Source organism: Salmo salar, unplaced genomic scaffold (genome assembly GCF_905237065.1).
Source record: "Salmo salar unplaced genomic scaffold, Ssal_v3.1, whole genome shotgun sequence".
Classification (NCBI taxonomy): Eukaryota; Metazoa; Chordata; class Actinopteri; order Salmoniformes; family Salmonidae; genus Salmo; species Salmo salar.
Window position 1 is genome coordinate 133,472 of NW_025549194.1, and position 15,007 is coordinate 148,478.

General features: G+C 41.8%; 1 protein-coding gene across 1 annotated transcript in view; it reads right to left on the reverse strand.

The window, feature by feature from the left end:
* The window catches only part of LOC106592710 (uncharacterized), a 102,463-nt gene that overhangs the window by 28,672 nt on the left and 58,784 nt on the right, over positions 1–15,007 (reverse strand). Inside the window, exons 11-14 of the mRNA XM_045713100.1 lie at positions 7,034–7,143; positions 6,301–6,735; positions 3,987–4,421; positions 2,396–2,827 (exon numbers count right to left, since the gene is read on the reverse strand). Of these exons, the coding sequence (XP_045569056.1) occupies positions 2,396–2,827; positions 3,987–4,421; positions 6,301–6,735; positions 7,034–7,143 (1,412 nt within the window). The remainder of the gene's footprint in view (positions 1–2,395; positions 2,828–3,986; positions 4,422–6,300; positions 6,736–7,033; positions 7,144–15,007) is intronic.

Below are 15,007 nucleotides of genomic sequence, written 5' to 3' on the forward strand. Positions count from 1 at the left end.
TGGCTGGTCCACTCCAGGAGTCTGAGGTGCTGGAGGTTCCTCCACAAGGGGGCCCCGGCGTATGCTGTTCGAGCCATACTGGACTCGAGGTGTCGGGCGAGGGGCCTTCAATACCTCGTGGAGTGGGAGGGGTACGGTCCGGAGGAGAGATGCTGGGTGCCGGTGGAGGACGTTTTGGACCGTTCGTTGCTGCGGGAGTTCCACCATCTCCATCCGGATTGCTCTGCTCCTCGTCCTCCGGGTCGTCCCCGAGGTCGGTGTTGATGCGCTGCTGGAGCCGCGCGTCAAGGGGGGGGGTACTGTCACGACTTCCGCTGAAGTCGGTCCCTCTCCTTGTTCGGGCGGCGTTCAGCGTCACAGGCTTTCTAGCCATCGCCGATCCACTTTTCATTTCCCATTTGTTTTCTCTTTGTTTTACACACCTGGTTTCAATTCCCCAATTACATGTTCATTATTTAACCCTCTGTTTTCCCCATGGTTTTTGTGCGTGATTGTTTTATGTATGTTCGGTCCGTTATTGTGGGCTCGGTATTACGACGTGTTATTGGAATATTTGAGTAAAGTTACTTGTGTTACTCATCTCTGTTGTCCTGCACCTGACTCCTCTGCACCAGATATACCCAGACCATTACAGACAGGGATTTTTTTCTAGGATTAAATGTCAGGAATTGTGAAAAACTGAGTTTAAATGTAATTGGCTAAGGTGTATGTAAACTTCTGACTTCAACTGTATATCCTGTTATGGATAGGGGGCAGTATTTTCACGGCCGGATAAAAAACGTACCCGATTTAATCTGATTATTACTCCTGCCCAGAAACTAGAATATGCATATAATTATTAGCTTTGGATGGAAAACACTCCAACGTTTCGAAAACTGTTTGAATGGTGTCTGTGAGTATAACAGAACTCATTTGGCAGGCCAAAATCTGAGAAGCTTCTGTACAGGAAGTACCCTGTCTGACCATTTCTTTAACTTCTTGATTATCTCTATCCAAAACAGGGGATCTCTGCTGTAATGTGACACTTCCTACGGCTTCCATAGGCTCTCAGGACCCGGGAAAAAGCTGAATGATATCGAGGCAGCCCCTGGCTGAAACACATTATCGCCTTTGGCAAGTGGCCGGTCAGAGTACCTTCAGACTGAGGCTCGTGCACGAGACGACCCCATGCTTTATTTTCTTTCGTCCTTTTACCTAAACGCAGATTCCCGGTCGGAATATTATCGCTTTTTTACGAGAAAAATGGCATAAAAATTTATTTTAAACAGCGGTTGACATGCTTCGAAGTACGGTAATGGAATATTTAGAGATTTTTTGTCACGAAATGCGTCGTGCTCGTCACCCTTCTTTACCCTTTCGGATAGTGTCTTGAACGCACGAACAAAACGCCGCTGTTTGGATATAACTATGGATTATTTTGAACCAAACCAACATTCGTTATTGAAGTAGCAGTCCTGGGAGTGCATTCTGACGAAGAACACCAAAGGTAATCAAACTTTTCTAATAGTAAATCGGAGTTTGGTCAGGGCTAAACTTGGTGGGTGTCAAAATAGCTAGCCGTGATGGTTGGGCAATCTACTCAGAATATTGCAAAATGTGCTTTCACCGAAAAGCTATTTTAAAATCGGACATATCGAGTGCATAGAGGAGTTCTGTATCTATAATTCTTAAAATAATTGTTATGTTTTTTGTGAACGTTTATCGTGAGTAATTTAGTAAATTCACTGGAAGTTTGCGGGGGGTATGCTAGTTCTGAACGTCACATGCTAATGTAAAAAAGCTGGTTTTTGATATAAATATGAACTTGATTGAACAAAACATGCATGCATTGTATAACATAATGTCCTAGGGTTGTCATCTGATGAAGATCATCAAAGGTTAGTGCTGCATTTAGCTGTGGTTTTGTTTTTTGTGACATTATATGCTAGCTTGAAAAATGGGTGTCTGATTATTTCTGGCTGGGTACTCTGCTGACGTAATCTAATGTTTTGCTTTCGCTGTAAAGCGAAATCGGACAATGTGGTTAGATAAAGGAGAGTCTTGTCTTTAAAATGCTGTAAAATAGTCATATGTTTGAAAAATTGAAGTTTTTGTATTTTTGAGGAATTTGTAATTCGCGCCACGCCTATCATTGGATATTGGAGCAGGTGTTCCGCTAGCGGAACGTCTAGATGTAAGAGGATATGGTGTAGTACATTAACCTCTTACATCTAGATGAGACATTCACATTATCTATGTGTGACATTTAGTAATGCAACATTTGTTACGTCAGGAAATCGGCTGATAAATGTAACCAGACTCACCAACACTTGAAGTTTTATATGTCAAATGTTTCTACAAGATAATAACCACTAGCATAACATAATCACTAACCACCACACATGTTCAGACTCACCTCAGCTGTGAGATGTAGGAGAGACACTGAAGGAAACTCCTCACTTCACTCTCTTCATCTGACCAGCCCTTCAGCTCTACTGGTTTCTTCTCTGGTTGGAGTTTCAGCACTTCTAGGAGGAGGGAGGCCTTTCTCTCTGAGAGGTCTATGGACCAGACTGCATGAGCTGACTGGTAAACTGGCTGTAATGCTGGAAGGACACTCCTGCCTGTTTGAGTCTCACAGTCCTTGACATGTGAGTACAGATCCAGCAGGAAATCACTCTGTTTAGAATTGTCTCCATTGGGAAAAGGAAAGGTGCTGTAAGTACACACTGATGATACCAGCTTCAGTATCTTCTCTCCTGTCTGCTCCTCCCACTCTGCTGCTTGAGACAGGAGATCGACCAGGAACTTGATCAGCTTTGAGGGATCAGACCAGTCTGGATAGAATCTGCAACAAGGACAGTATCAGCTGTTTCAGACATGGATGAACACACAAAATCAGTCATAGACAAAGATATATGAAGCAGTTACGCATTTAAATAATGTGCTTTGGTTACCGTAATTTCCGGACTATAAGCCGCAACTTTTTCCCCACGCTTTGAACCTCGTGGCTTAAACAATGACGCGGCTAATATATGGATTTTTCCCGCTTTCAATTTTTTTTCTTCAAAAAAAAACACATTCTGTGACGTGCTCAGTTTTTTGGCGGCATGAAGCTTTCATTAGACCAATGAAATTGCCGAACGGGTTAAGGTCAAACAACTTTTTTGTTTACTGTTTAGATTAAATCGAGCGCTCTCAAACGTCCCATCATTCTGATTACGGTAGTCATTTTGTCACCCTCATCATGGCAAAGACAAGGAGAAATGCATATGATGCAGCTTTCAAGTTGAAGGCGATTGATCTGGCTGTTGGAAAAGGAAATAGAGCTGCTGCACGGGAGCTTGGTCTTAATGAGTCGATGATAAAACGTTGGAAACAGCAGCGTGAGGAATTGACTTAGTGCAAAAAGACAACTAAAGCTTACTGCAATTTTTTTTTTTTTGTTACAAGCCGTGTTTCGTTAAAGCCTATTTATTTTTGTTACAAGCCGTGTTTCGTTAAAGCCTATTTATTTTTTGTTACAAGCCGTGTTTCGTTAAAGCCTATTTATTTTTGTTACAAGCCATGTTTCGTTAAAGCCTATTTATTTTTGTTACAAGCCGTGTTTCGTTAAAGCCTATTTATTTTTATTACAAGCCGTGTTTTGTTAAAGCCTGTGTAAATTTCATTTGTTTCAATGTACCGGTAGGCACCCGTGGCTTATAGACATGTGCGGCTTATTTATGTTCAAAATAATATTATTTTTAAAATTTTGTGGGTGCGGCTTATATTCAGGTGCGCTCAATAGTCCGGAAATTACGGTATATGTAAAACTATTTCATTTTAGAGACATTCACATTATCTATGTGCGACATTTAGTAATACAACATTTGTTTTGTCAGGAAATCGGCTGATAAATGTTCCCAGATTCACCAACACTTGAAGTTTTATATGTCAAATGTTTCTACAAGACAATAATCACTAGCATCACATAATCACTAACCACCATACATGTTCAGACTCACCTCAGCTGTGAGATGTAGGGCAGACACTGAAGGAAACTCCTCACTTCACTCTCTTCATCTGACCAGCCCTTCAGCTCTACTGGTTTCTTCTCTGGTTGGAGTTTCAGCACTTCTAGGAGGAGGGAGGCCTTTCTCTCTGAGAGGTCTATGGACCAGACTGCAGGACTGGCTGACTTGTAAACTGGCTGTAATGCTGGAAGGACACTCCTGCCTGTTTGAGTCTCATAGTCCTTCACATGTAAGTACAGATCCAGCAGGAAATCACTTTGTTTAGAATTGTCTCCATTGGGAAAAGGAAAGGTGTTGTAAGTACACACTGATGATACCAGCTTCAGTGTCTTCTCTCCTGTCTGCTCCTCCCTCTCTGCTGCTTGAGACAGGAGATCCACCAGGAACTTGATCTGCTTTGAGGGATCAGACCACCATGGACAGAAGCTGCAACAAGGACAGTAACAGCTGATTCAGACATGGATGAACACATGAAAACAGTCAAAGCTAAATATATATGAAGTAGTTGTACATTTACACAATGTGCTTTGGTTATATGTAAAAGTATTTCATTTTAGAGACATTCACATTATCTATGTGTGACAGTTAGTAATGCAACATTTATTATGTCAGGAAATGGGCTGATAAATGTTACCAGATTCAGCAACACTTAAAGTGTTATATGTCAAATGTTTCTACAGTCGTGGCCAAAAGTTTTGAGAATGACACAAATATTAATTTTCTCAAAGTCTGCTGCCTCAGTTTATATGATGGCAATTTGCATATACTCCAGAATGTTATGAAGAGTGATCAGATGAATTGCAATTAATTGCAAAGTCCCTCTTTGCCATGCAAATGAACTGAAACCCAAAAAATACATTTCCACTGCATTTCAGCCCTGCCACAAAAGGACCAGCTGACATCATGCCAGTGATTCTCTCGTTAACACAGGTGTGAGTGTTGACGAGGACAAGGCTGGAGATCACTCTCTCATGCTGATTGAGTTTGAATAACAGACTGGAAGCTTCAAAAGGAGGGTGGTGCTTGGAATCATTGTTCTTCCTCTGTCACCCATGGTTACCTGCAAGGAAACACGTGCCGTCATCATTGCTTTGCACAAAAAGGGATTCACAGGCAAGGATATTGCTGCCAGGAAGATTGCACCTAAATCAATCATTTATCGGATCATGAAGAACTTCAAGGAGAGCGGTTCAATTGTTGTGAAGAAGGCTTCAGGGCGCCCAAGAAAGTCCAGCAAGCGCCAGGACCATGTCCTAAAGTTGATTCAGCTGCGGGATCGGGGCACCACCAGTACAGAGCTTGCTCAGGAATGGCAGCAGGCAGGTGTGAGTGCATCTGCACGCACAGTGAGGCGTAGACTTTTGGAGGATGGCCTGGTGTCAAGAAGGGCAGCAAAGTAGCCACTTCTCTCCAGGAAAAACATCAGGGACAGACTGATATTCTGCAAAAGGTACAGGGATTGGACTGCTGAGCACTGGGGTAAAGTCATTTTCTCTGATGAATCCCCTTTCCGATTGTTTGGGGCATCCGGAAAAAAGCTTGTCCGGAGAAGACAAGGTGCGCGCTACCATCAGTCCTGTGTCATGCCAACAGTAAAGCATCCTGAGAGCATTCATGTGTGGGGTTGCTTCTGAGCCAAGGGAGTGGGCTCACTCACAATTTTGCCTAAGAACACAGCCATGAATAAAGAATGGTACCAACACATCCTCCGAGAGCAACTTCTCCCAAACATCCAGGAACAGTTTGGTGATGAACAATGCCTTTTCCAGCATGATGGAGCACCTTACCATAAGGCAAAAGTGATAACTAAGTGGCTCGGGGAACAAAACATCGATATTTTAGGTCCATGGCCAGGAAACTCCCCAGACCTTAATTCCATTGACAACTTGTGGTCAATCCTCAAGAGGCGGGTGGACAAACAAAACCCCACAAATTCTGACAAACTCCAAGCATTGATTATGCAAGAATGGGCTGCCATCAGTCAGGATGTGGCCCAGAAGTTAATTGACAGCAAGCCAGGGCGGATTGCAGAGGTCTTGAAAAAGAAGGATCAACACTGCAAATATTGACTCTTTGCATCAACTTCATGTAATTGTCAATAAAAGCCATTGACACTTATGAAATGCTTGTAATTATAATTCAGTATTCCATAGTAACATCTGACAAAAATATCTAAAGACACTGAAGCAGCAAACTTTGTGGAAACTAATATTTGTGTCATTCTCAAAAATTTTGGCCACGACTGTACAAGACAACAATCAGTAGCATCACATAATCACTAACCACCACACGTGTTCAGACTCACCTCAGCTGTGAGATGTAGGACAGACACTGAAGGAAACTCCTCACTTCACTCTCTTCAACTGACCAGCCCTTCAGCTCTACTGGTTTCTTCTCTGGTTGGAGTTTCAGCACTTCTAGGAGGAGGGAGGCCTTTCTGTCTGAGAGGTCTATGGACCAGACTGCAGGACTGGCTGACTTGTAAACTGGCTGTAATGCTGGAAGGACACTCCTGCCTGTTTGAGTCTCATAGTCCTTCACATGTAAGTACAGATCCAGCAGGAAATCACTTTGTTTAGAATTGTCTCCATTGGGAAAAGGAAAGGTGCTGTAAGTACACACTGATGATACCAGCTTCAGTATCTTCTCTCCTGTCTGCTCCTCCCTCTCTGCTGCTTGAGACAGGAGATCCATCAGGAACTTGATCTGCTTTGAGGGATCAGGCCTCCATGGACAGAAGCTGCAACAAGGACAGTAACAGCTGATTCAGACATGGATGAACACATGAAAACAGTCATGGCTAAAGATTTATGAAGTAGTTGTACATTTACACAATGTGCTTTGGTTATATGTAAAAGTATTTCATTTTAGAGACATTCACATTATTGATTTAGTAATGCAACATTTTTTATCTCAGGAAATCAGCAGATAAATACAACCGGACTTACCAACATTTGAAGTTTTATATGTCAAATGTTTTCAAGATAATAATCACTAGCATCACATAATCACTAACCACCACACATGTTCAGACTCACCTCAGCTGTGAGATGTAGGACAGACACTGAAGGAAACTCCTCACTTCACTCTCTTCATCTGACCAGCCCTTCAGCTCTAATGATTTCTTCTCTGGTTGGAGTTTCAGCACTTCTAGGAGGAGGGAGGCCTTTCTCTCTGAGAGGTCAATGGACCAGACTGCAGGAGCTGGCTGGTAAAGCGGGTTCAATGATGGAAGGACACTCCTGGCTGTTTGATTACTATTGTACTTCACATGTGAGTACAGATCCAGCAGGATGTCATATCTCTCAGTTTGATACACAGAGAACAGTGACAGCAGTGTGTTCACAGTTCTCTGGAACGTTTCTCTGTGATCTAGTGCCGCTTGTAGACACAAATCTAGTAGGACTGCTTTCTCTTCTGTCTCCAGTTTTTCAGAGGATCCTCTCTGATCTTGTAGAGGGGTAAACCTGTAACCCATAAAATATAGAAGCAGGGAGAATGTGACTGCTGCCTCTTTTACAGACTGAATACTGTTGTCATGTCTATCTTGTTGTGTTGTTGTAATGTCTTGTCTGTCCGTCTTAGCCTTTTGATAGGTTGTCATTGGAAATAAGAACAATATGTTCTCAATTGACTTAAATAAATGAATAGTCACAAAGACATTGAGTAAACATATTGGCTGTGGAAACACTCACCTGAGCTTGATGATATTTGGTAGACACTTTAAGATGGTTTTGCTGAGAGCTTCACTGAGAACAGTTCTCTGATTCCAGTGTAGACAGAGATGAACCCTCTCTAGACTCTGCTTCATCACTTCTTCTGCTCTCTCAAACACTCGTATTTCACCCTGGACTGGAAGGTGCAACTCATTTCCACAGAGACCAAGTAAAGTGGTGAAGTCCATCTCTGCCTCACTGCTCAGCAAAGTTGTCCAGAGTTGACACAGAATTGAGGGGTCAGATGAATCATCAGAGGATGGTCTTTAAAAGAGAATATATACTGATTATTTCAAAGTAGCATGAAACAGAAGTGTTTATAACTCAGTATCTGAATAGATATTTTTTTAAAGATGCGTTGCTTCATCCCAATACATTTTCTTTGGCTGGTTAATCTGAAATACACTGGTGAATTAGATAACACAAATATATAACACAAATATTACCCAAGATGTCTGACATTCTTCAGAGAGCCCAGTATCAGCCTTACTCCTTGGTCTGACACAGTGCAGCCGTTCAGGTCCAAGCCAACCTTTCTCTCTGCAGACTGACTGGTGACATAAGAGACTGTACAGCACTGGTGAGGATCAAGATGTTCTCTACTCAGGTCTAGATGATAGTCCAGTTTGTCCAGGAGAAGCAGACAGGCCTCAGTAGACTGATATTCATACAAGCACTGACACAAAAACAGAAGATCTATCTCAGACTCAGGAGCCCCACCTTCTGCATCATCTTGGTTTGTTTGAGATGGAAGAAATGTGTTCACAACTTCCTTGAAGAACCAATCTGACGTCTTCTTGATCTGTTGAGCTGGAACTAGACTGTTTACCAATCTAATATTCCTCTCATTCAGAAGCCCACACAGGAAAGGAATCAAGTGTTTTGTGTGTTTCCATTCTTCAGTCTGGCACTTCTCTAGAACCTCTCTGATTTTGTCTGGATTCTGTAAGAGCCAAAGGGCAGCAAAGAACTCCTGCATTGTGTAGTGGAGAAATGCAGCGTAAGTGTCTGATGCTGTGGGTGCAACCTTAACCATAAATGCCCCCAAGAATGCAAAATGGATACTGCTTTCTTCACAACTCAGTGTTGTCAAGTTCATGTTTTTTTCATTTGTTGCATCAAAAGCAATTTCTGCCAAAGACAATATTTTCTCTCTGTTTTCTTTGAGACACTCGTCGGTTTCCTTACGTCGTTTGCCACTGTGTTTTTGGATGCAGTGACGGAGGATGTTGCTGTACATTCCAGTTATAGTGCATGTCTGTTTAGAAGCCTCTGAGGTAGGGAAATAAATGCAGGTAACCACCATCAGTGCGTACATTGGGACATGACACAGACTGAACAACTCTAGGTTGTTTAACACACTGCTCAAGGAGTCAGGCTCAGCACTCAGCATCTGTGTTAAGTAAGTCCTAATGGATTCATCACTGAACCCTTTCACCTCCACTCTGAACCAGTCTGTGGGCCAGTCTATCAGGAAGTCTTCAGATTGATCTGGTCTGCATGTGGTCACAATCTTTGCATCAGAGAGGAGTTTCTCCACAAAGTCCTTTACTACCGACAGAGATGAGAGGTCTGTGATTCCATCAAATATGATGACAACATTTTCAGAGTTCTTCTTAATATCCTGTAGCACTTCTTCTTTGCTTTCTTTTGGCTCACTGTACATGTTAAAGAGAAGGTCCTCCAGGCTCATGGGTTTTCTGTGTGAAATGTCTCTCACCTCAAAATAAAACATGTAATCTAGTTCCTTGTGATCTTTCTCTGCCCAGAAGTTCAACATTTGATGGGTGACTGTTGTTTTTCCAATTCCAGGTTTTCCAATCAGGAGGATTTTTTTCTCATGTGTTTTTAGCAGGTCAGCAGGGGATGTTTCCTGTTTGGCCATGGGGATGAAGCTCTTTAGCTTTTTAGGCCGAGCTTTCTTGCATCTTTTATTCTTCATTTTAATTTTAGAGTCAGATGAATGCACATCTGTATCTAACACAAGAGGGGTGTAAGAGAAAGTCCCCTCATTTCTACATCTCTCTGATAGGAGACTACAGCTTTGTTTCCATGCACCCTCTGTGATCTTCCGTGCTTTATATTTCAGCTGTGTCTGATATCTGTGACAGGGTTTTGAACCTAAAATAAGGGTATTAAGGGAAGAGAGAGTAAATGCACAGTGCCAGCAAATCAAAGCCAATCTAAAGGACGAGAGGAAAATCAGGATAGAAAGCTACAAGGATACACTAGTAGATCTTCATAGATTGAAGGTGATCTTTTGGGGATAAATGGTCATCAAAAACAAGAAGGACCGAGGGGCACTAAAAACAAAGTTAAAATGCCTTTATTATGATGGCATGTTCAACAGAACAATATCTATAAAAACTCTGACACGTTTCAGCATAGCCTTCGTCAGGGAGTACAATGACACAAATCTCTATTGAACATGCCATCATAATGAAGGCATTTTTACTTCATGAAAAGGGCATTGGTCGTCCTTGTTTTGGATGAACAATCTAAAAAGGTACATTAACCCCCTTCAATGTGCGCTTCAAATAGCTTCCCCAGCACCATGGAACCAAAGGAATAGTGCCAAAAGTACAAACCCTGTTCACTGAGTCGCACAGTAAGCTAAATTAACCACACATAAAATAATATTTGAAAAACAAATTTCAACATGTCTGCTATTTTCAGCCCAGCCAATTGTATACTATAGAGTGTATACTAATAGGATACTATACGATCACTTACCAACAAGATAGTCTGTTATCTCTGGGTCTTCCTCGAAGGGGAAGCAGCTGATCCATTGCTGTAAGTCAGCGTCGCCTAAGGTCCTCTTCTTTGTGATGTCTAGAATCGTCAGTAACTCGTAGCATGCAGCCTCTCCTCTGGCCGAGACCCAGTCCAGTATTTTTCTGGTTTGGTTAAAACAGTCAACTTCAGCCTGAATTTGACTGACTTCCTCCTCGTGAAGAACCTTGCGCTGGAACAGGTTTTCCACAATAAGGGGCAGATTCTGGAGCCTTCCAATGAGACGTCGCCTTCCATTTGTAATGTACTCTAAAGCAGATTGATTTGTAGAAGCCATGTCTCAAGTTGTTTCTGCAGCATCGCTGTTATGTTTCAACACGTAGGATCTCTGGAAGAAGACAGTAGATAGTCAGTCAATAGTAGAACAGTCAAGTAATGATTAGGTTTATTTATTTAATTTAAAACGTTTTATCCCATGTAAACAAAACATACACTCAATCAAATGTATTTATAAAGCCCTTATTACATCAGCTGATGTCACAAAGTGCTGTACAAAAACCCCAAACAGCAAACAATGCGCTAGTAGGTAACTGCGCTAGTCGTTACTGCGCTAAGATCAGCGGATCACATTACAACCTGATATTATATTATATTATTTAGGATATGAAGAAACAAATCAAACTAGTTTGTATACGTCCTATAGACAACTAAATATACTAGTCAGATTTATGGACTGCAGATCCTTTGACAATTCGTCAGACTCTCAATTTTCCGACCTTTTTATGAAGTCTAGTCTGGACCAGCTAAAATGTAACAAGTAGGGCCTAACCTTCATTTAACACGTTATTATGATTGATTGTTAGAAAAGCCTTACCTCGAGTCCCTGAAATCTGTCTCTGCTGCAGTGACCTATTTTACTTTCACTTTTACTTCCGTGTATAAAAACAATATGGGGCGGTTCAGCAAGACGCAACGTTTTGGAACGTTCAGATAGAAATACACGATGTAGAACAAACATCTGACATTTAGAATAAGGAATCACGTCCGCTCTATTCATGGCATTTCCATCGGCAACATTCGACAGCGTTTGGCTCCTGAACGTGGTTTTGTTGTAGTAATCACCAGCAGGAACGCTGTCTCATACTTTCCATGGGTGTATTCAATAGTGCAAATCGTAGCAAAACATTTTACAACAGAAAATAGCCTTTCTCACTGGACAAGTTAAGATTCGTCCCTCCCTGTTTCGGCGTTGTCGAATGTTACAGATATAATTACCAGACATAGAGCCGACCTGATTCACTATTATAAATGTCAGAGAGGCATGTTTGTTCATAACATCTGAACGTTCCAAAACGTTGGGTCCTGTTCAGTGAACATTCCCCAGTTAGTTTAGTCCCGGGCAATGACTATCATTTCATTCATGCATTATGAATGAAGCCGGTCGGTCGGTCTATTAAAATCTATAGGAGTTATAATCTTAATGACGTGTAAACTATGATGTGGAACTTGTCTCTGGAGTTTCCAGGCTGCTTGCTGAATGAACTACAGCAGTGAGCAGTCAGTTATTACATTGGAGACTAAGAAAGTATTTTGCGTGAGATATAAGAGGTGTGCCAGAATTAGAGGGTCAAATGCGTAATCTCTGTTATGACAGGTGAGAGTTGGCATCTCTGTTATGAAAGGTGAGAGTTGGCATCTCTGTTATGACAGGTGAGAGTTGGCATCTCTGTTATGACAGGTGTTGGGCGTGTCTCACCACCAATGGGTGATAGTTATCATCTCTGTTATGACAGGGGATAGCTATCATCTCTGTTATGACAGGTGTAGGTAACTGCGCTCATGAGGGTTTTCTATTGTAAAAATCAGTTGCCATTCAACAGTTGTAAATACTGCAGATTGTAGGTCTACCGTTCATAGTTGTTCGTCCTCTCTCCCGCCTGAGCGGACCACGGAGACTCCCAGGTTTCATTCTGATGTGGACCAGTGTGGCGTGAGCAGCAATAGTGTAATCGGCAGTTCGCCTTCAAAATAAAAGTCCCCCATTGTAACTGATGCAAACCGATAAATATATAGTGAAAAAATGCCACAACTGGACAATATAATGCTAAACAATGTTGGAATGTTGCTGTATAAATTCTAAGACAGTAATATTTGTGTAATTTCAAAATAATTGGTTCTGTTGGTGTGATTAGGCTGATACCCCATTTCCGTTTCCAATCCATAGGTTAGGCTGGACATATAAGAATGCCCCCAATGCAATTCTGGGGCAGAGACGAGTTGGGTAAACCCTGGTGTGGGCTGTATAAAGGCTACATTCTCTATAGAAAACCTGGTGTGGGCTGAATAAAGGCTACATTCTCTAGAGAAACCCTGGTGTGGGCTGTATATAGGCTATATTCTCTAGAGAAACCCTGGTGTGGGCTGTATATAGGCTATATTCTCTAGAGAAACCCTGGTGTGGGCTGTATATAGGCTATATTCTCTAGAGAAACCCTGGTGTGGGCTGTATATAGGCGATATTCTCTAGAGAAACCCTGGTGTGGGCTGTATATAGGCTACATTCTCTAGAGAAACCCTGGTGTGGGCTGTATAAAGGCTATATTCTCTCGAGAAACCCTGGTGTGGGCTGTATAGAGGCTACATTCTCTAGAGAAACCCTGGTGTGGGCTGTATAAAGGCTATATCCTCTAGAGAAACCCTGGTGTGGGCTGTATAAAGGCTATATTCTCTAGAGAAACCCTGGTGTGGGCTGTATAAAAGCTACATTCTCTACAGAAACCCTGGTGTGGGCTGTATAAAGGCTATATCCTCTAGAGAAACCCTGGTGTGGGCTGTATAAAGGCTATATCCTCTAGAGAAACCCTGGTGTGGGCTGTATAAAGGCTATATTCTCTAGAGAAACCCTGGTGTGGGCTGTATAAAAGCTACATTCTCTACAGAAACCCTGGTGTGGGCTGTATTTTACCTCAACTAGCCTGTACCCCTGCACGCTGACTCGGTACCGGTGCCCCCTGTATATAGCCTTGTTGTTATTGTGTTACTTTTTATTATTAATTTTTATTTTAGCCTACTTGGTAAATGTTTTCTTCTTCTTGAACTGCACTGTTGGTTAAGGGCTTGTAAGTAAACATTTCCCGGTAAAGTCTACACCTATTGTATTCGGCGCATGTGACTAATAAAGTTTGATTTATTTGAATATGTAATTTAACTGGCATTTATCAGTGAAGACAACAAGTTCTAAGTTCCCAAGAAATGGAACGTTCCAAAATGACATTCCGTCGTTGTCATTGACCTAATATGGTGCATCCTGGTAAATGGGTGGGTCCAGCTATCCCGAGATCGGCCTGCCAGAGGGAGATGTCTTCAACAAACAACTTTTACATCGGCATGAAAAGATGCACACTTGGGGTGGGATTGCTTTCAAACCAGCAATAACTTGAAACTGATTATTTAGGATTTACTAGTAATGATTTCAACCTTCAGAGAAAACACAGTAACAAACACCAATCACATGCCTCATGGTTAATTTATTAAAAACACAAATACTATATATTAATAAATGATTTACACAGTCATAAAAAGTAAACATTAGGGAGGTTTTTCTGTTGATATCAGAAAAGAAAGCCTTAAAACGTTTTAGTTTTATTTGGATAGAGACAAGTACCAACACATCAACACATTAAACAATCTTCAGATGCTCTATAGTGTTTCCAGCCTAAACTCATTTCCAACACCTGTCCCTAGATGGTTGTTATGGAAACAAAAGGAAAGAAATACATCATCAACTGATAATCACATCAAACTTTATTAGTCACATGAATACAACAGGTGTAGAACCTTACAGTGAAATGCTGAATACAACCTTACAGTGAAATGCTTACTTACAAGCACTTAACCAACAATGCAGTTTTATTTGACAGCTAGCAAGAAGCCAGCCCAGCGTTATCCAATGAGGTTGCAGGGTGGGCTAAGGCAGAGAGAGAGAACAATGACGTGGTGAACATATGTGATGTAGTACAACATTTTCTGGGACCACTTTTGGCTTGTGAGTGCTACTTTCAGCACTACTGGCTAAAAAGTATACAAAAAGTAGCAGAGAATCTCTTTAACCTGTTAGGGCTAGGGGGCAGTATTGACACGGCTGGATAAAAAATGTACCCGATTTAATCTGGTTACTACTCCTGCCCAGTAACTAGAATGTGCATATAATTATTGGCTTTGGATAGAAAACACCCTAAAGCTTCTAAAACTGTTTGAATGGTGTCTGTGAGTATAACAGAACTCATATGGCAGGCCAAAACCTGAGAAGATTTCAAGCAGGAAGTGGCCTGTCTGAGAAGTAGTGTTTCATCTTGGCTCTTTTTATTGAAGACTCAGGATCTGTGCAATAACGTGACACTTCCTACGGCTTCCATAGGGTCTCAGAGCCCGGGAAAAAGCTGAACGATATCGAGGCAGGCTCTGGCTGAAACACTTTATCGCTTTTGGCAAGTGGCCACTCAGAGTACTATGGGCTTAGGCGCGTGCCCGCTTCGACCGAATGCTTTCTTTTCCTTTGTCTGT